This window comes from Pollicipes pollicipes, unplaced genomic scaffold, assembly GCF_011947565.3.
Source record: "Pollicipes pollicipes isolate AB1234 unplaced genomic scaffold, Ppol_2.1 Scaffold_6052;HRSCAF=7182_pilon_pilon_pilon, whole genome shotgun sequence".
Classification (NCBI taxonomy): Eukaryota; Metazoa; Arthropoda; class Thecostraca; order Pollicipedomorpha; family Pollicipedidae; genus Pollicipes; species Pollicipes pollicipes.
The window spans coordinates 931,730-953,007 of record NW_023596805.1 but is presented as its reverse complement, the minus strand read 5'-3'; the positions used below and the strand labels follow the sequence as shown (position 1 = coordinate 953,007).

The window sequence follows — 21,278 nt, the reverse complement described above, 5'->3', positions numbered from 1 at the left end:
GACCCGGCGCAGCGGCGCTGCCGGAGTCAGCCTTCCGGCGGCGGTATGGCCGGCCCGGACCGCTGGCGGACAGCACTGACCGCGGCCGCCCTGCTGATCGGAGCGTGGACCCTCATCACCAGGTGAGCGGGGGGTGACGTGGCGCCGCTCATCACCAGGTGAGCGGGGGGTGACGTGGCGCCGCTCATCACCAGGTGACGTGGCGCCGCTCATCACCAGGTGACGTGGCGCCGCTCATCACCAGGTGACGTGGCGCCGCTCATCACCAGGTGACGTGGCGCCGCTCATCACCAGGTGAGCGGGAGGTGACGTGGCGCGCTCATCACCAGGTGAGCGGGGGTGACGTGGCGCCGCTGCTCATCACAGGTTGCGGGAGGTGACGTGGCGCCGCTCATCACCAGGTGAGCGGAGGTGACGTGGCGCCGCTCATCACCAGGTGACGTGGCGCCGCTCATCACCAGGTGAGTGGGAGGTGACGTGGCGCCGCTCATCACAAGGTGAGCGGGGGTGACGTGGCGCCGCTCATCACCAGGTGAGCGGGGGGTGACGTGGCGCCGCTCATCACCAGGTGACGTGGCGCCGCTCGCGGGCACCGCGCGCGCCACCCGACGCCGCGCGTTGCCGTGCGGGGACCTTCGTTAATACGTGTGGGCGGTGGGGAACGTGGCTACGTTCTGGCACCGCAGAATCTGGCCTCAAGGCATATATTTCCCACGCCTGACTTCAATGGCGTGGAACTAATGAATGGTTGGCAATCAGCAATCAACCAAGAAATACTGCCGTGTCGATGATGTGAAAAAGTTGATCTATGTGCGCGCTTCACTACCGCCTGGTGTATACAAAAAGTCCTGTCGACCAGCTACACCCGACGGAGCTTTATCAAAGTAGGAACCTCGTCGACGTTTTCGGTGTATCGACTTGTGGACTGTGAAATATTGGCGGAGAAGGCGGCCATACAACACCCAAGGCATCTGACCTACCTGCACAAACGTGGTTTGGAACACGAAAAGGCGTTAACTTCAGTGCTTTTTGTTACCAATGGCAAAGTTAATAATTGCATTGTTCTGCCTTAACCGAACCATGCAAGGCGAATGTAAGCGGCATAGAGGAATAAATCTATTACTGATGCGTTCCTTAAAGCGATTATGCCGCGTAAAACACCGTAACAGCTAAACAGCCAACCAGCAAACGAAAAAAACACCCAAATCGGTCGCCCAGCCCATTTCTCCACGCGTGAGCAGGCGACAGACGCCCACCGACAGCAGGCGACAGACGCCCACCGCCTGCCGCCGAGACCGGCCGCCAGGCGGCGCGAGGCTCTGCGCACCACGACGGACAAAGCCAGGCGGGCGGACCGACACCCCGGCGGCGCAGTTCGGGGGGGGGAGGGGGACGGGGAGGGGCGAGGCCCCATTCACGGCCGTCGGTGGGACGGGACGGCCAGCAGCTGGCCGCCCGTCCGCCGTCGGCGCCCATGAGACAGGCGCGGTCGCTCGGCCGCCGCTCGGCACGGCTTACGGCGCCCACGCAGTGCCGGGTCAGGACGCGTTTTGATGGGAGAACGCGGGTGCTTTCGGTATCCCGTGACACAAACATTTTTTTTTACATATTAGTTACCAACAGTTCTTACTATTGAAACTATTGCCCTTTTAATCATTACTGTAGTTCCGCTAGGGTTCTTAATGTTAGAAGACAGCCTGGCTTCCAAATTTGTTATTTCTAATCGGCTGTCTAACAGTACGCATGGCTTGGCTCAAACGTTATCTGCACGATGTCTTGTTGCAAGACTCAAGCCGCTGTGTTTAACAACGGATATGCGTTGTTCTCAACTTAAGCGGCTTTTATAGCAAAATGTACAAGATTGCACCTCGCCGTGCACCGTAGGACGGCCGTAAGTCCATTGTCATATTTTACGCAGCACGAATTCGCAAGACGGAAGACTATGACGCGTCCCCTTTCACCCAGACGGGATCCTTGGCGGTGCTTATGCCCCGATCAATGACGTAATGGTTCAAAACCTGCGCATTTCAACACATCAGAGATGGGCCGGATTGGGAGACGTGTGCTCATGAATACAAAAATGTGGCTCTCAACATAACCGCGCGCTGACGAACACGCGCCGTTTTTTTTATTCTCAACAACTGGCTTTCGTGAATCTGAACCAGCTACTCCGCGATTCCAAACGTCTGCTTCCGACTCCCCCCCCTCCACACACACAAACATTCCAAAACGTGTCACTTCTTCACTACGGGAGGCTGATCACGTCAATCCCACGTCACACCCACCGCCCTCCGGTCACCTACCGCCAGCCGGTCACTTACGCCTCCCCCCCCCCTCACCCCCCCCCCCCCTGCATGCCGGCTCCTCCCGCTGCGGAGCTAACCACCCCACCCTCCACAGCGGGGTACTCCCGTCCAGCGTGTGCCCTCCGCCGCCGCCGCCGCCGCCGTCGGATCCGCACCTCCTGCCGCCGGAGCCGGCCGACGACGCCGCGCTGGCCGCCGCCCTCTTCGCCTACATCGAGCGGCCGCAGCGCTGGTGCCGCCAGCTGGCCATGCTCGGCGGCCAGTCGGCCACGCACGGCGTCGTCGACGGCAACAAGTTCGTCTGCCTCGACGCGTCCGTCTCCTCGCTCTGGCCGCCGCCGCCGCGGCAGGAGCCGCCGCCGCCGCCGCCGTCGCCTCCCCGCTGTCTCGTGTACTCCATCGGCGGCCGAGACGAGTGGAGCTTTGAGCGCGACGCCGTGCGGCTCGGCTGCGAGGTGCACACGTTCGACCCCAGCCTGGACGCCGACGGCGCGCGCCGCACGTTCGGCGCCCACTTCCACGCGACGGGCCTGGCCGGCGCCAGCGGCACCAACGCGCGCGGCTGGCGCCTGCTGACGCTCAGCGATATGCGGCGCCAGCTGGCGCACGAGGCGCGCCGCCTCGACTACCTGAAGGTGGACGTGGAGGGCGCCGAGTGGGCGTGGCTGGAGGGCGACGCCACCGCGCTGCGGCACGTGGCCCAGCTCGGCATGGAGGTGCACCTGCCGGCGCTGACGCCGGCGGCGCTGCGCCGCGTCTACGGCCTGTTTCGCGGCCTGCAGCACCAGGGCTTCCGCACCGTGTTCTCCGAGCCCAACCGGGTCTGGGGCCGCCCGCACCGCGTGGCCGGCGTGGCCGCGCCCGTGGGCACCATGTACGAGATAGTCTGGGTGCGGCCCGACGACGTGTGACCTGTCGGAGCCTGTCGGAGTCTGTTCGGAGTCTGTCTGAGTCTGTCGAAGTCTGTCGGAGTCTGTCTGAGCCTATCAGAGCCTGTCAGAGTCTGCCGGAGTCTGTCGGAGCCTATCAAAGCCTGTCAGTCTGCCGGAGTCTGTCAGAGCCTGTCAGTCTATCGGAGTCTACCGCAGTCTGCCTGAGTCTGTCTGAGTATGTCTGAGTCTGTCTGAGTCTGTCGAAGTCAGTCGAAGTCTGTCGGAGTCTGTCGGAGCCTATCAAAGCCTGTCAGAGTCTGCCGGAGTCTGTCAGAGCCTGTCAGTCTATCGGAGTCTACCGCAGTCTGCCTGAATCTGTCTGAGTCTGTCGAAGTCTGTCGGAAGTCTGTCTGAATCTGTCGAAGTCTGTCGGAGTCTGTCTGAGCCTATCAGAGTCTGTCGGAGTCTGTCTGAGCCTATCAGACCTTGTCAGAGTCTGCCGGAGTCTGTCGGAGCCTATCAAAGCCTGTCAGAGTCTGCCGGAGTCTGCCGGAGTCTATCGAAGTCTGTAGGAGTCTGTCGGAGCCTATCAGAGCCTGTCAGAGTCTGTCAGAGTCTGTCAGAGTCTATCGGAGTCTGCCGGAGTCTGTCTGAGTCTGCTGAAGTCTGTCGGGAGTCTGCGGCGTCGCAGGCCGGTGGTGCGCGCTCAATCCCAAGACTTGAGTTTGCTGTGTTGTTTTCGGTGAAGCAGACTAACGCAATTCCAGGAGTTTTGATTGTCTTAGTACGCGCGTTTCTCTTAACCGCGACTCACACTTAACGGTGGACTGTTTATGTTAAAAGGTGGGAGAATGCTCTCTGTGGGAAGTGAACATCAAATGCCCGGCTGTATGAATGTGTGGCGTTTGTGCGCATTGTTCTGCCCCTGAGTGCTTTATCATTCGGACATCTGTCAGTTCTGTTAGTGTTTGAATAGAACAACACATGACAGCTGTGATCGAGTTTTGCTCACGCCGGAGGTGCGCCAAAACCATACACAGTTGGCCTGGTGACACAGAAGAAACATAACAACACCGAAGAAAGGGAGTCGTAAAAACAGCAACAAAAACTCCCCAAGAACGAAAGACAGGGAGGAGAGAGGGAGAGGGAAACAGGGAGAGTGAAAGTGAGAGAGAGGGAGAGAGGGAGAGAGTGAAAGTGAGAGAGAGGGAGAGAGGGGGAAAGAGAAAGAGAGACAGAGAGAGAGAGAGGAGAGAGGAGCGACGTGGACGTAGACGTAGACGTAGACGTAGACGTAGACAGAGACGGAGACGGAGACGGAGACAGAAACCAACACAGAGACAGAAACTAATACAGAGATGGAGAAAGAAACAGAGACTAACACGGAGACAGAAACTGACACAGAGACAAGGGCTAACACAGAGACAGAGGCTAACACAGAGACAGAGACAGCGCCAGAGCATCAGTGACTGACCTGGGCACTCCCAGCGTGATGTTCATGGACGCGACGCCGGCGAAGTGGAACGTCTTGAGCGTCATCTGCGTGCCCGGCTCTCCGATGCTCTGAGCGGCCAGCGCGCCCACGGCCGTGCCTAGCCGCAGATGGAGCCGTCAGAGGCGACCCACGCACGCACCGTGCCGACGGCGCTCACCAGGGGAACGGCCAGCACGGCAAGGAATGGATAATTTCTGCATATAAAATCAAACATCCCTCAAGCACAGTGACAGCTCCGGAGAACAAATTGAGGCATACAAAAGCAACGGCAAGTGCTATCTAAAGCGCATATATGTATATATAAAGCTGTCAATTTGAGAAGAATTTGACAAGTATACTTCTCATATCCTTGTCAAGATATGCGTCACTCCTTAAACACGAAATGCTTACCTAACGACAGAGCAAACACTCGTCACAGTCACAGGAGCAGGCCAAGCGGAGGGCACGAAACAATCGTGCAGCAACCAGTAACGTAACGGACCAATGTTTAAAGAACAGCGCCCCCACAGTCGTGCGCGAAAGTCACGTGCATTGCTGGAATGGGTTTGGATAAACTGAAGCCCGCGGCTCTCCACGCCTCTCCCATCGCGCGAGCGGAGGCGGTACCTGGCTCGATGCGAGCGCGCAGGTATTTGTCGCGGCAGATCTCGCAGAACTCCACCAGCTGGGAGACGGTGAGGCGGTGGAGCCGCGCCAGCACGCCCCCGCCGGGCGGCGCGCCGGCCGCCTCCAGCGGGTACGCGCGCCGGGTCTGGGCCACGGCGCGCGCCTGGGACTCCACAAACGACCTGGCGCGGACGAAGGGGCGGGTCAGGCGGGGCGGGGGAGGGGGGGGGGGGGGTCAGACGGCAGGTCAAGGGGAGGCCGTCAGGGTCAGATGTCAGGATTAGTTCAGAGGAGGGTCAGACGGCGGGGCGGGGTCAAAGGAGGGTCAGAAGTCACGGGACCTCAGACGTCAAGATCTTTGGGGGGGAGGGGGGGAGGGGGAGGAACGTCGAAACTCAGAGAAACACCAGAGCTTACAGGAGGCTCAGAGGTCGAGGGAACCTCGCCCGCAGCGGACACTCAGCAGACCCTCGAGCACAAAACAAGAGAACATCAAAGCACATCAAAGCTTCAGAACACATAAGAACGTTACAGGTCGGGTGAGCGCCAGAGTTCCAACAGCCACTCCGTACACGCCGACACAGACCCCGCCCACGGCACAGCATCCAGCGCCAGCCCCGCCCACCAACCAGCCAGTGAAACCCACCCACCCACACCCGGTACAGCATCGTCACACCGGACGCGAAGAGTGACACAGCTTCCGTCGCGCCTACATAACACAGCAGCACCCAATGCGTTTGCAGCCCTCTTCGACTTTCTGGGAGGAATTGACTAACTGGTGCAGCAGAGCGTCGCTTCCAGACACCCTGCAACTATTCGATCTCTGCGAGGACTGGTGCAGGGTCAGTCCTAGTCCTAATGGACTGTGACTGTGACTGCGACTGTGACTGTGACTGTGACTGTGACTGCGACTGCGACTGTGACTGTGACAGAGACTGGGACTAAGACTGGCTCTGACTCTAGCTCAGTCCCAGTCCTAGCCCAGCTGGACTGTGACTGTGACTGTGACTGGCGCATTAACCAGTCCTAGCCCTGCTTGACTGTGACCGTCACTGTGACTGATTGGCACAGAGCCCGTCCTAACCCAGCTGCGACTGTGACTGTGACTGGCGCAGTCCCAGCACCCCCACCGGACGCCGTACCGCAGCTCGTCGATGAAGCTCTGCTGGCAGGCCCGGTACTCCTTCATCTGCACGATCTCCGACACGGCCTCCAGCACGCTGTCGGCGTCCAGCGGCTCCTCGTCCGCGCACGGGGACTTGGCGCGCACGTGGTTCAGGATGCGCTCGAAGTCTACCGGCTTGTCCTTGCCTGCCGGCGCGTCGTCCGCCGGTCACGGCAGGGCGGGCCTTACACCAAGGGGGGGGGGGGGGTGTTGCCTACGTCCAGACGTCGTCACCAATGTGCCCCAAAACCAATGTGCCCTGAACTCTCAAATCAACTTGTCCACCATATAAGAGCTTACGAGGGATCCACACCCCGTCCAGCCGGCCCACGCCACGGGCGGTACGCACCACGGCGCGGCGATCCGCACGAGTAAACAATACATGCCGGACAATTCAGCACACAAACAAGGACAATGGGGTTGGTGAGCCGTGAGGCACCAGGACAGCTGGCCCACCCTCCATGCAGGCGGGGTCCAGGCCGTCGCCGCCGTAGCAGAACTGGACCATGTTGCCCACGGAGTCCCGCACGCTGATGTCGTACTGGGAGCACAGATCCTCCAGACACTGCAACAACAGAGCACAGGTCCTCCAGACACTGCAACAACAGAGCACAGGTCCTCCAGACACTGCAACAACAGAGTACAGGTCCTCCAGACACTGCAACAACAGAGCACAGGTCATCCAGACACTGCAACAACAGAGCAAAGGCCCTCCAGACACCAAAACAAAAGAGCACAAGTCCTCCAGATAAAGCAACACCAGGGCACAGGTACTCAAGACACTGCAACAATACAGCACAGGTCCTCCAGACACTGCGATGACAGAGCACAGGTCCTGCAACAGAGCACAGGTCCTCCAGACACTGCGATGACAGAGCACAGGTCCTCCAGACACTGCAACAACAGAGCACAGGTCCTCCAGACACTGCAACAACACAGAACAGGTCCTCCAGACACCGCAACAACAATGCACCGGTACCGCAGTGCCACCATAATACGAGCACAACTTCTGAAACTCCGCGGCGGAGCATAGTCCGAGACCTCAGACAGCAGCTGTAACTGGGACTCGGCCATCAAAATGGCCCCGTTATCCCTCGCCCTGACCTTCCTCTGACCTTGAAGAGGCACCTTGACATGCAACTGACGTCCATGACCCCAGCCATGACCTAGCACTGACCTTGACCAGACGTCGCTGCATGTAGCCGGTCTCGGCCGTCTTCACGGCCGTGTCGACCAGGCCCTCACGGCCGCCCATCGTGTGGAACATGAACTCGGTGGGCGTCAGGCCCGAGTAGAAGCTATTGCCGACGAAGCCCTTGGCATCCGGCACCTTGGCTGGGGACGGCAGGCCCCGCGGTCAGTGACGGGCCCCGCGGTCAGTGACGGGTCCCGCGGTCAGTGACGGGCCCCGCGGTCAGTGACGGGCCCTGCGGTCAGTGACGGGCCCCGCGGTCAGTGACGGGCCCTGCGGTCAGTGACGGGCCCTGCGGTCAGTGACGGGCCCTGCGGTCAGTGACGGCCCCCGCGGTCAGTGACGGGCCCCGCGGTCAGCGACGGGCCCTGCGGTCAGTGACGGGCCCCGCGGTCAGTGACGGGCCCTGCGGTCAGTGACGGGCCCCGCGGTCAGTGACGGGCCCTGCGGTCAGTGACGAGTGACGGGCCCTGCGGTCAGTGACGGCCGGCAGCCAGTGACGGACCCTGCGGTCAGCGACGGGTCCCACAGTCAGTGACGGGTCCCGCAGTCAGTGGCGGGCCCTGCGGCCAGTGACGGGCCCTGCGGTCAGTGACGGGTCCTGCGCTCAGTGACGGCCGGCAGTGGGGGCGGTACGACGGCGGGGGGGGGGGGGGGGGGCAGGGGCAATCTTGAACTTAACGTTGTGCATGAGCAAAGCTGTGTGAGAAGATGATGCCTAGAATGCCTCTATCACGCCAATCAAGCGCCAATCCGTCAATCCACTCTATCAATCGATCAATCAAGCGTCAACCGTATTCGAATCATTGCCTGTTAGTAGCGCCCGTGACCGTAGCTGCGAAAAGTGGACAAAGTGCCATCAGATTTATGTTAACAATGTCTTTGATTTACAATGCAAGGGTTTTAGTGGGGATGGTGATGACCAACGGCCAACAAAACGACCGGATGAATAAATACAAAATGAAATACAAAAGCAGGGAATCAGTGCTTCCCACACTACTACCGGCCGACCCTGCAGCCTCCTAACGTGGGGAGTCAGTGCCTCCCACCAATCAGCCGACCCTAGAGCCTCCCAACGTGGGGAGTCAGTGCCTCCCACCAATCAGCCGACCCTACAGCCTCCGAACGTGTGGAGTCAGTGCCTCCCAGACCACAATCAGCCGACTCCACAGCCTCCTGAAGCGAGCCAGCGGCACCTCCTACACGCGGACGCCCGGTAGCCGCGGGGCCGCTCGAGGTCCACCGCCGGCGGCCGCCGCGCCGGCCGGCCCGTCCGCTCACAGTGTCTCTCGAAGTGGGGCAGCGCCCGGTCTTCGAAGCCGTTCGGCACGCGCTTGCCGCTGATGGCCTGCTGGCCCACACAGGCGATCATCTGCGAGATGTTGATGAAGGAGCCTGGAGGCAGCCAACGGCGGCGTCAGCACACACACCAACACACGCGAGATGTTGATGAAGGAGCCTGGCGGCGGCCAACGGCGGCGTCAGCACACACACCACACACGAGATGTTGATGAAGGACTGGCGGCGCCAACAGCGGCGTCAGCACACACACCAACACACGCGAGATGTTGATGAAGGAGCCTGGCGGCGGCCAACGGCGGCGTCAGCACACACACCAACACACGCGAGATGTTGATGAAGGAGCCTGGCGGCGGCCAACAGCGGTGTCAGCACACACACCAACACACGCATGCACTCGGCGGCGCTGAGTGGAACAACAATTATTATCGGCAAAATGGCATCATTTCGTGTGGTGACTTGTCATAATTCCCACTTCAATGGAATTCAATGTAACAGTGCTAAATGGTCATGATGTCAATGCCTTGCATGCATCCACCACGAATATCGTCCACGTAACGCCCCTCTCCGGAATCTCAGCACATAACCACCTAATGCTTGAGGCCTTGTAGCAGTTTACCCGAACAAGACTATCTGGAAGCCTATGCCATCCCTTGTACTTCCATTAGACACCGTCCCACCTCCCCCGGCCTTGAAACTACAAAATTCAGCCAGCGGCCGTTCAAGCCGCCCAGACTCGCCGTTCCGCTCAGAGTCATCACACGTGACTACCACAGTCCCTGCCGTCGCTGCAGCCCGGCAAAACCCAAGCAAAAGTCCCCCCGGCGGGAATCGAACCCGGACCCCTCGACCCGCAGCCCCGTCCGCGGCAGCGCGCACCTTTGGAGCCGCACAGCGCCATGATGAGCGGCGCGTTCGACTTGTGCAGCTCGCGCAGACAGGCCTTGCCGGCGTGGTCGCGGATGACCGACAGCTCCTTCAGGATGACGGCCTCGAGCGTCTCCTCCTCCGTGCAGCCGGGCTGACACTGCAGCCGGCCGCCCTCCAGCTGCCGGATGTAGTCGTCGCACTTGCGGTACCTGCGCAGAGGAGGCGCCTCAGCCACGTCCGGCACGCGCAGTTCGTCGGCATGTTCGTTCGGTTCGGCGGTCGGAGCCGCTGGATCAGTATAAAATGTCGTGTGTTGTCCTATTCCTGCCCTCCTACTCGGGTCATATGGTACGTGGGCGATGTTATGTTTCAGGTGATAATGGTTATATAGTTGGGCAATGTTATGTTACGCCGCTAATGGTTCCAACTGCCCAGGACTGGACGCGGGGCAGGCGGTCGTTCATGTCCTGCCTTTTTCGTGCTGGTTGTGCCACCGAGGACAGCAAATATCTACAACAAGGAGCGGACACAGCGTATTACGTCCGCTACCACTCCGCACAGACGAGCGTACAAGTGACGAAACGCTCGCGTCAAAAGCAAACAGAATACTTAGCTCCGTATGCAAAAGTAAATATTGCGATTCTCCGCTCATAAATTGTGCGATACGACCATGGGCCGAACAAGAACTACCCCAGCCGCAGTGACCAACCAGAGGCCATCCACGCGACAAGTCGACCAATCCGGAGCCATCCACGCGACAAATTAACCAATCCGGAGTTACATGTGCCACACAGCCACCAATCAGACACCATCCAAAAGGCATGATGGCCAGTGACCATACGGGAACCACCCTGCAGACACAGAGGCGGCATCTGCACGTGCATCAGCGACCAATCGAGACACACGCCTCCCCGCGCCCAACCACAGACCAACCGAGGGCCCAGGTATCACGCCGGCCAATCACACGCCTTCCACGGAACACGGCGACCAATCAGGAGTCAGGAGTAAGGATACGCACCCTTCGTTGAGCAGCAGCTGCTTGGCCTTGAGCAGGCCCGTGCCGGGCGTGACGTCACCAATGCCGATGCTGAAGCCGCGGTTCATCAGGAAGTAGGACGTGATCCTGCGACAGACGCGCGTGAGCGTGAGCGGCAGCAGGACCCGTACCGAACAGGAGCGCACATGTCAGTGACAGAACACACACTGTCCGTCATATTTCAGCGACAATGGGATCCATGCCAGTGAAGGACTCTGACCAGTGACCGGACTCTGACCAGTGACAACACCCTGACTCGCAGCCACTCTATGATCGGTGACCGGCCCCTGACCAGTGACTGGACTGTAGTCAGCCGGCTGGGGCTCCTGCCGTCACCTGGACACCCTCCACATGCAGTCGGCGGCGATCTCCGAGCCGTAGTCGCGGTACAGCACGTAGAAGATGTTGTTCTTGGAGCCGCTGCCCAGCACAGACTTGTCCAGCGCCCCGGCAAGGTGCTCTGAGTTCCAGATCACGATGTCTGTCGGCCAGGACAGCACCGTCGGTGTCTTGTGCACCGTCAACGGCATGGATATTGCCACCGTCAGCGTCATCATCACCGTTATCACTGTCATCACCAGGATAATTTACAACATGTACACTCCAAGGACATTACACGCAATCGCCATCACTATCAGCATCGTGACACTGTTTAGCAAGAACGCCTTCCTGTCCGTGTCGTGTCAAATGTCGGTGACGTCAGGGTGCCACCGCGTCAGTGCCGAGACAATAATAGAAGACAACATACTGGGTCAGCTGGCCGGCCATGTCACTTGTCACAGTGTCAGTGTCAGTGAGCGTCAGTGTCAGTGGGTGTCAGTATTAGTGAGTGTCAGTATCAGTGTCAGTATCAGTGAGTGTCAGCAACAGCGAGTGTCAGTATCAGTGAAGTGTCAGTGTCAGTATCAGCGAGCGTCAGCATCGGTTAAATATCAGTGTCAGTATCAGTGTCAGTACCAGCGTCGGTAAGTGTCAGTGTCAGTCAGTGCTAGTGCCAACCAGTGCCACCAGAACAATCGCGTCGTCCGTCTCGTCTCTCGTCGCGCCGCCGTCTCACGCACAGGAGTCGTTGATGCAGAGCTCCTCGTCGGCGGTGTAGGCCTTGCCCTTGGTGCGCAGGTTGGCCTTGACCGGGCACGCGCTGTTGGGCCGCAGCAGCAGGCCGAACAGCTGTTTGCCCGTCCACAGCTGGACCGGCTGCCGGCAGCGGTCATCGGGCGGCGATCAGGAGACGCCGGTTCGAACCCCGGAAAAGCCAAAACTTTGAAACGCGCGGGGCAACGACTTTCGACGATGCGGTGGTTCTACCCACCCTCTACCACACCACACTACGCTCACACGCACGCGCGCATATTTCAGCATTCAAAATTTTGCATCCTTCCAGTGAACATTCTATCATCTACACAAATATATTTGTATCGTACAAATTGAACCTATATGACAGCGACAACAACCAACAAGCAGCAAACGTCGAACAGCGAGCGCAACCGACCTTGAGAATGGCCGGCGGCGGCAGCTGGAACCAGACGCTGCGGTCCTTGCCTTCCAGGATGGTGGCCAGCATCTGGCAAGCCTACGGGCACGCCGAGGTCGGGGCCCCTGAGCGTCGAGTGGAGTACATACTTGCGAGGCAGCGGGCGGGAGGGGAGGCCGTCCCGAGGTCGGGGTTAGTAGGTCGAGGAGGGGAGGCAGGGCTGAGGTCGGGATTACGAGGCCGGGGAGGGGAGGTTGGGCCGAGCTCGGGGTTACGAGGTCGGGGAGGGGAGGTAGGGCCGAGGTCGGGGTTACGAGGTCGGGGAGGGGAGGTAGGGCCGAGGTCGGGGTTAGGAGGTGGGGAGGGGGGGGGGGGGTACGGCCGAGGTCGGGGTTAGGAGGTCGGGGAGGGGACGTAGGGCCGGGGTCGGGGTTAGGAGGTCGGGGAGGAGAGGTAGGGTCGAGGTCTGGGTTACGAGGTCGGGGAAGGGAGGTAGGGCCGAGGTTGGGGTTAGGAGGTCAGGGAGGGGAGGTAGGGCCGAGGTCGGGGTTACCAGGTCGGGGAGGGCAGGCAGGGCCGAGGTCGGGGTTAGGAGGTCGGGGAGGGGAGGTAGGGGCCGTGGTCGGGGTTGGGAGGTCGGGGAGGGGAGGTAGGGCCGAGATCGGGGTTGGGAGGTCGGGGAGGGGAAGAAGGGCTGATGTCGGGGTTAGGAGGTCGGGGAGGGGAGGTAGGGCCGAGGTCGGGGTTAGGAGGTCGGGGAGGGGAGGTAGGGCCGAGGTCGGGGTCAGGAGGTCAGGGAGGGGAGGTAGGGCCGAGGTCGGAGTTACGAGGTCGGGGAGGGGAGGTGGGGCCGAGGTCGGGGTTAGGTCGGAAAGGGGAGGTAGGGCCGAGGTCGGGGTTAGGAGGTCGGGAAGGGGAGGTAGGGCCGAGGTCGGGGTCACGAGGTCGGGGAGGGGAGATCGTGCCGATGTCGGGATTAGGAAGTCGGGGAGGGGAGGTAGGGCCGACGTCGGGGTTAGGAGGCCGGGTAGGGCCGAGGTCGGGGTTAAGAGGTCGGGGAGGGGAGGTAGGACCGAGGTCGGGGTTACGAGGTCGGGGAGGGGAGGTAGGGCCGAGGTCGGGGTCACCGAGCTGTACTGAGTACGGACCTGGGAGAGAGCAAGCGGGAGGGGAGGCAGGGTAAGAGTCTGGAGGTGGGCAGACGGAGGTGTGAGAAGGGAAGGCAAATACGGAGAGGAAGAAAAGGGACGAGTGAGAGCGGAGAGGACTGGGCGAAGACAGACGAGGGAAGAGAACAGTACAGGGACACACAAACTACCAGACGAAACATCGACAAAGGTCGTTTAGCAAACATAAAAGACCGCAAGTCGGAAGTGCAACACATCCACAGCGCGGGTGCCACCACGCGTCAACAATAGCAAGACAAATCCTGCCCTCCCGCCCGCTTCCTCTTCCGAGACCCATCAACATCGCCCCCGCCCCCCACGCAGGCTTGTGCTGCCTCCGAGTCACTCCCATGCCGCCCCATCGGCCACGCGTATTTCCGGCGCGCGGCGGCGGCGGGGGCGCCTCTGACCAACCTTGCTGCGGTCGAAGAACTGGTCCTTCTGCGTGATGAGGTAGGCGCCCGTCAGGAAGTCCTGCGTGGCGCCGATCATCAGCTCTCCGTTACGTGGCGTCACCAGGTTGTTCTTGACCTGACGTCAGCGGTGGCCAGCGTCACACCGCGTCACGTCGCCGCCGAGTGTGACGTCGAGTGTGCGTCACGTCAGGCCGAGTGTGACGCGTCACGCTCAGCGCGTCGCCGCCACTGCCGGCTCGGGTTCCGAGGGGCTTTACGCTCCCGGTGCATCATCAGCAGCAAGCGATCGCCGCCGGCCTACAGCAAGCGCAAGCGAGATCCTCGTCCGACGGACGTAACTGACCCATTTCGAACATTCTGTGCTGCAATCCGTCCACTCCTCAAGGTCCCGCCGGTAACAGACTTGTTTTTGACTGCCTAACGTGTGCAGCAGCTTACACCCACGCGTCACATCCCGTCACACCCACGCTTACACCCACCCGTCACACCCGTCACATCAGCCTACCAGCACGTTCGTCCGGCCTGGGCAGTGGGGCGAGGCACACCAGTGACGTCACAGTCTGACGTTTGACGCGGCCCGTCGACACAACGTGACGTCAGAGCTGGCGTACATCAGCACGTGACGTCGGCGACGTCCCGCCAGCGCGCCGACATCACATCTGACGCTCCTGCACGCGGTCGGTGGCCCCTCACGACCCACCACACGAGCGGCGCTCCCTCCGATTCAGATCCGGTGACGTTCGCTCCAAACCCGCGACCAACTTCGCGCTTGAGACCCACAGCGCGCCACATGCAGTCCCACTCAACACAAGCGCCGAGACCGGCGCGCGCGACACGGCACACTTCCCCGGCGGACACCCCGCGCCCCGCCGACCGGGCGTACCCCCATGAGAACGGTGGCCTCGGCCTTGGCCTCCTCGGTCTGCGGCAGGTGGAGGTTCATCTCATCGCCGTCGAAGTCGGCGTTGTAGGGCGCGCAGACGCACTCGTTGAACCTGGCGACCAGACGTCCGTGGTCTGTTAAACCCCCCTTTGGCGTCCGTGGTCCTGTTCAACCCCCTCCTGGGCGTCCGTGGTCTGTTAACCACCCCCCCCCCTCTGGCGTCCGTGGTCTGTTTAAACCCCCTCTGGCGTCCGTGGTCCGTTAAACCCCCTCTGGCGTCCGTGGTCTGTTAACACTCCCCTCTGGCGTCCGTGGTCTGTTAAACCCCCTCTGGCTTCTGTGGTATGTTAAAAACCCCCTCTGGCGTCCGTGGTCTGTTAAACCCTCTCTGACGTCCGTGGTCTGTTAAACCCCCTTCTGGCGTCCGTGGTCTGTTAAGACCCTCTCTGACGGTCCGTGGTCTGTTCAAACCCCCCTCCGGCGTTCGTGGTCTATTAAACTCCCCTCTGGCGTCCGTGGTCTGTTAACCCCCCTCTGGCGTCCGTGGTCTGTTAAACCCCCTCTGGCGTCCGTGGTCTGTTAAACCCCCCTCTGGCGTCCGTGGTCTGTTAAACCCCCTCTGGCGTCCGTGGTCTGTTAAACCCCCTCTGGCGTCCGTGGTCTGTTAAACCCCCTCTGGCGTCCGTGATCTGTTACACCCCCTCTGCTGGGTCCGTGGTCTATTCAACCCCCCTCTGGCGTCCGTGGTCTGTTAAACCTCCCTCTGGCGTCCGTGGTCCGTTAAACCCTCCTCTGCTGGGTGCGTGGTCTGTTAAACCCCCCTCTGGCGTCCGAGGTCTGTTAACCCAGCCCCTCTGGAGTCCGTGGTCTGTTAAACCCCCCTCTGCTGGGTGCGTGCTGGGCTCGCGTGCATGAAATCCACTCCAAAGGGGCGTCATAAAGGGGTGTTTTGTTCACCTGTGGACACACGTTGCCGCAAGAAAGGCGTATCGAACGGTGGGTAATGGAACAACGCCGCTCGGAAGGTGACCGAGGCACCGCTCGGACGGAGCCAAGTAGCAGTAAAAAGACGTACACGCAGACTAACGATAACGTGCATTCAAATAAGCGATTTTTCGCTCTAGCGTGAGAGACGGCTTGCCAGCATGGTTTGGTACGTCTACGACATGAACACTGACCTTTCAAAAAGGCTAAGAGTTTTTGCGCAATAAACATCAGTAGTCCTACACCCCGCGGCCCGCGGTGCCCGCCCTTCCTGCCAGGGTGAGAGGCAGGCGACGCCTCATAGCCCTAGGAGCTGCGTGCGTCGTAAAGCCCCAGTGATAACGACCACGGCAATGTACAGTACAGTTCGGAGGTCCAATAAATTAAATAATATAATTTGGAGGCACAATATAAACAAAACAGAATGCAATGCACGCTGCAATGGCAGCGAACCTCCAATGCATTCGCACCCATCCCACGGGTGCGAATGGTGTTCATCAGGGTGTTCCAATGCATTCGCAGGCGCCCATTCCCGCACCACAATAAAGCGGTGACGCACAAGCGATGCTTAAACCAGCACCGGCTGAAGGAAGATGCCGGGCGAGCGCACAGCCTCGAGAGGCATGAACGCAGGGGCCGCATGAGGCTGACGGAGTAGGAGTCACCGAGTCAGAGTCACAGAGTCAGTCGGAGGCCGGGCGCTCACCTGAAGGTCCTGTGCGGCAGGACCTTGGCCTGGTGGCTCATGATCGACAGCTTGTGCAGCGACGGCTGCCGGTTGAACAGCACCACGTCGCCGTCCAGCAGGTGCCGCTCCACGGTGTCACCCGGCTGAGGGCGACGGGGACGCCGGTTCGAGACTCGCCGACGGCGGAACTTTTTAAAATCGCGTCGGCGCATCAGGCGACGCCTGAGCAACTCAGCTGACCCGGCGGTGGCCATCGTCACTACAGGTGATTGGCACGCATGTGGCGTGCCAGACCTGGGTGACCTGCGCGCCCCGGTGACGCGTGAAACGCCTCAGGCTGGCAAGTGACCCCGGTCTGGCCAGCGAGAAGGGGTGGTATCAAGCTGACTGCCGGGCACGTTCCTTCCGTACAAATCCTTCAAAGATTGGGTAAAATTATCTGTGGGAAAGAGCACGTTTACACAGATATCGAAAGGAGTCGCTCGCACCAAATTCACTCCGAAAAGATGCTCGTCTTAATTGGGTGGTTCTAGCCTCGCCCATAAGCTTTGGTTGGGATGGTCTCTGGTTTGATTTAAACGCCATAACCAGAAAGCATCCAATGAAATGGGTTACAAACACGTACCCAGTATCGCACGATCCTCCAGTCCCGCCTCACGGGTGACCACAGGCACGAAACACACGAAGCGCAGAGGCACCTACAGTCGCACCCCAACCCACCCACGCTAACCTTCGTCAGACCCCTGCCCCTCCCCGCCGAACACGCCCGTCTAAGGCACAGCCGAACACACCCCCGACCCAACTCACGCGGAGCTCCTGCGCGATCCGCTGGCGGTTGCCGAACTTGAGGAACTTCTTGAGGCCCGTGCCGCGCTGCTCGACGAAGTTGGCCCCTGCGCGAGGTCACAGGGGTCACTGTGGGTCCGGGTCACCGCCAGGCGTAGCAGAAGCGCCGGGAGGATCCGAACACGACCTCGTAAGCCCCGACTGACGGCAATTCGGAAGGCAACGGGGCGGACGGGCCTGGGGCGGTAATCCAACTTCATCCGGAAGTCAGCAGACAAACCTTCTGAGATCAATTGAATCTGTCGCCTTGTCGCCACGCCCAATCGAGATAACGCAACGCCCAATCGAGACAAACATTTTCTATCCACAACTGACAGAGAGCGTGCGAGACATTTCAGAATCTGATGCAAGCTGGCTATTGACCCCCTATGGTGGAAGGCTACTTGGGCTCGCGTAGAAAAATAGCACCCGCTTGCCTCGCCAGTGGCAGTCAGCTGGTGGCGGGTTAACAACGGACCAGGCTACCACGGGACAACCATGGCAGCCTCGTCCGTTCCTGATCCCGTGGCGCTATGTTATAGCATGGCCCGGTGGAGATCCCTGTCTATCATCCGGCGACAGGACCAAAGAGACAAGAGCTCCAGTTGAAACGGAATCACTCCACCGTTGTGGAGGGGTCTAGGTCTTCGCAACAAGGTCCGCTTACAAAAAAACCGATCCCACCTCAAATTCATCCCCGCAAAACTGCGTAAAACGGCGTACAGCAACGTAAAGCTACGCGACGAGGGTCTGCTCAGACCGAATCATCAGACAGCCGGATCAGATGGATCGTCAGGGGGAGGGGGCAGGGGGAGTGGGCAGGGGCAGGTGGCAGGGGAGCAGGGGAGCAGGGGACAGGGCCACACCTGGGTGCGTGTCCGCCCCGTTGACCACCAGCGTCCGCAGCAGCTCCAGGTTGTGCTGGGTGACCCGCTCCGGGAAGGTCAGCACCTTGGCCACGTGCACCGGCACGCCCACCTGCGCGGCCACGCCCCATGTCACGTGTCAAGCGCCACACTCCCGGCAGTGGTCAGCCATGCCGGCGCCGCGCAGACAAGGCGCGCCAAACCGAAGGCGCGCCAAACGGAAGTGCGCGCGCCAAACGGAGGCGCACGCGAAACTCAGACACGGAGAACAGAGCTACAGCGAACGTCAGACGGCGTATGGAGACGGTTACACTGGATAGCAGAGGAGGAGGGAGATGCATTTAACGGCGACACCGGACAACAGGGTGTCCTGGTGAGTACTAGACACAGAACGCTGGTCCGAGACCCCTGAGACGTGATATACGCAGGGCTTTCAGAGGGTTAGTTTTCACGTATTATGAGCTTAGACATTTTGCTCTAGCAGTTATGGACCTTCAATATACCAAAAGGTGCTGGTACAACCACGTTATGGTTATCAATGGGTATCGACAAAGCGGTGACAATGTAACCAATGTTCAGTTAGTCAAATGTAACATAACTGCTCACACCACAAGAGTACCTACAACATAACCAAGTTTGCTTGATGACGTCGTCTGACCACTATCTCCTGGCCCACTAAAAGTCGCTAACTGTCAGCGCACGAGCTCTGAACTCACAACACCTGGAACATCCAACATCAGAGAGCTCTCCACGATCCGCCAGCTGCGGCCGCAGACGAAACAGCTGACCCGAGCGGCGGCCAATCAGAGAGCGGGCCCTCGCCGGCACCGTCCGCGTCCGCCCGCGTCCCACACGCCGCCGGCGCACCCCAGCGAAATCACCACTACACCAGTTTACGAGGCACGTGCTAAACTCCAGGCGCGAAGACGCTCCAAGCGCGGTTGACAGGGCACCTGGTATATGGCCGCTAGGCGGCAGGTACTACGTGGGTTAGAGCAGCAGACGCCGTGCTTGTAGCCCCGGCCTGGGGAGTCAGGCTGGGATGAAGCGATCGTGTCACAGTTTTGACATATTTCCACAAAAATTATGTCTGATCAGCTATAACGACCTGCCGCGACAGCGACGTAAAGGATTTTCGCGGCAACTTTTGGTTCGCACGAAATCTTCCCAAAACCATTCCGCACAGCCTTTTGCAAAATGCCTACAAAATTAACTGTCACCGTCAAAAGCTTCTACCACAATGAGTAAAATCCTGACGGAAAACAAATAAAACATCGCTGACCAGACTCGAACGCACCACCTCCCGATAACCAGCCAGACAGCCCATTGGCTAGCCTCCGGCCGCTCCCACCTGATGAATGCGCAGGTTCGGGTCGGGCGAGATCACAGTGCGGCTGCTGAAGTCCACGCGCTTGCCGCTGAGGTTGCCACGGAAACGACCTTGCTTGCCCTTGAGCCGCTGCACCAGCCCTCGCGTGGGTTTCTTGGGCTGCGGGAGCAGGGGATCGTGGCTACAGAGATTGCTGGCGACGAGGGAACGCCCCTTTTCGCCGAGGAGGGGATTGCCCAAATTGCATCATATCGCGTTACACGCATGCGTCGAACAGGGCGCAACGGCGACACATTATCAGCAGCATAGTTAGTACGCGTACCATGCATGCGTCGAACAGGGCGCAACAGCGACACATTATCAACAGCATGGTTAATACGCGTACCATGCATGCGTCGAACAGGGCGCAACGGCGACACACTATCAGCAGCATGGTTAATACGCGTACCATGCATGCGTCGAACAGGGCGCAACGGCGACACACTATCAGCAGCATGGTTAATACGCGTACCATGCATGCGTCGAACAGGGCGCAACGGCGACACACTATCAGCAGCATGGTTAATACGCGTACCATGCATGCGTCGAACAGGGCGCAACGGCGACACACTATCAGCAGCATGGTTAATACGCGTACCATGCATGCATACCAGGCGGATGAACATGACTGCGGAAGGAAAACATGCTGGACATCAGCTGGTCACCCAGAACCTGACCTCAGCGCGCCAGACTATTCCCTTCAACATGAACGGCGGCCACTGATGCGGACAGGCTCACACGAAACTTACAGGGAGGTTTCACATTTGTATGGGGCTTGATCCGAAATAGACATTTTGAAGATCATTTGGTGTAGTCCACAGCCGTGCCCTTCTAAAACCTAAAATCCTTTAGCTTTCGAGCTAAACGCCAGCTAAAACGTGCAGATTATTTCGTGCAGACTATTTCAAGGCCATTCGTGCATGCATGGCGTCACAGCAACGTAGTTCAAATTCTGCCCTGCACAGGCCATGCGGCGCTCAAGGCCAGGAAAATAACTTTCGTTAAACCGGTCAGATCTGATATCCGTGAGCACGATTTCTAAATACAGTGGACCTAAATCGGCTCTCAATCTACGTTGAGCAGGCTGCGGAAATTTCGATCATGATTTGGTTTGTTTGGATTAGAGCCCTTTCGCCCGGGTATGATCATTTCGGGGCTATAGCATGAAGGAGAATGGATACCGGCGGGACAGGACTGCATGCGCCTGGGGGGGGGGGGGGGGGGGGGGCATGTAGTAGGCGCACACCTCCCCCCCCCCCCCCCCACCTCACCCCACACCAGCCCGCTCTTAGACTGGCCACGCTACCGCCCGCTCAACGACAGCCATGCGCGTGCAGCAGCTGCTGGGCGTGCAAGCGGCCCGCATACGCACGCTGCGCGACCGGGCATACAGTCACCCCAATCATCCGCGCGCCGCGCGACCGGGCATACAGTCACCCTAATCATCCGCGCGCCGTACGACCGGGCATACAGTCACCCCGATCATCCGCACGCCGCGCGACCGGGCATACAGTCACCCCGATCATCCGCACGCCGCGCGACCGGGCATACAGTCACCCCAATCATCCGCACGCCGCGCGACCGGGCATACAGTCACCCTAATCATCCGGCGCGCCGTACGACAGGGCATACAGTCAGCCCCGATCATCCGCACGGCCGCGCGACCGGGCATACAGTCACCCGATCATCCGCACCGCCGGCGCAGACCGGGCCATAGCAGTCACCCCCAATCATCCGCGCCGCCGCACCACCGGACATACAGTCAC

General features: G+C 60.0%; 1 protein-coding gene across 1 annotated transcript in view; it reads right to left on the bottom strand.

Annotated features, from left to right (window-relative positions):
• Positions 1-21,278, bottom strand: part of Polr3A (RNA polymerase III subunit A) — a 72,991-nt gene that overhangs the window by 42,301 nt on the left and 9,412 nt on the right. Inside the window, 17 exon segments of the mRNA XM_037228203.1 lie at positions 4,653-4,770; positions 5,280-5,461; positions 6,422-6,590; positions 6,901-7,009; positions 7,622-7,779; positions 8,918-9,031; positions 9,815-10,014; positions 10,824-10,928; positions 11,178-11,322; positions 11,903-12,038; positions 12,334-12,414; positions 13,896-14,012; positions 14,781-14,892; positions 16,471-16,595; positions 17,260-17,345; positions 18,144-18,255; positions 19,495-19,632. Coding sequence (XP_037084098.1) covers positions 4,653-4,770; positions 5,280-5,461; positions 6,422-6,590; positions 6,901-7,009; positions 7,622-7,779; positions 8,918-9,031; positions 9,815-10,014; positions 10,824-10,928; positions 11,178-11,322; positions 11,903-12,038; positions 12,334-12,414; positions 13,896-14,012; positions 14,781-14,892; positions 16,471-16,595; positions 17,260-17,345; positions 18,144-18,255; positions 19,495-19,632 — 2,207 coding nt within the window.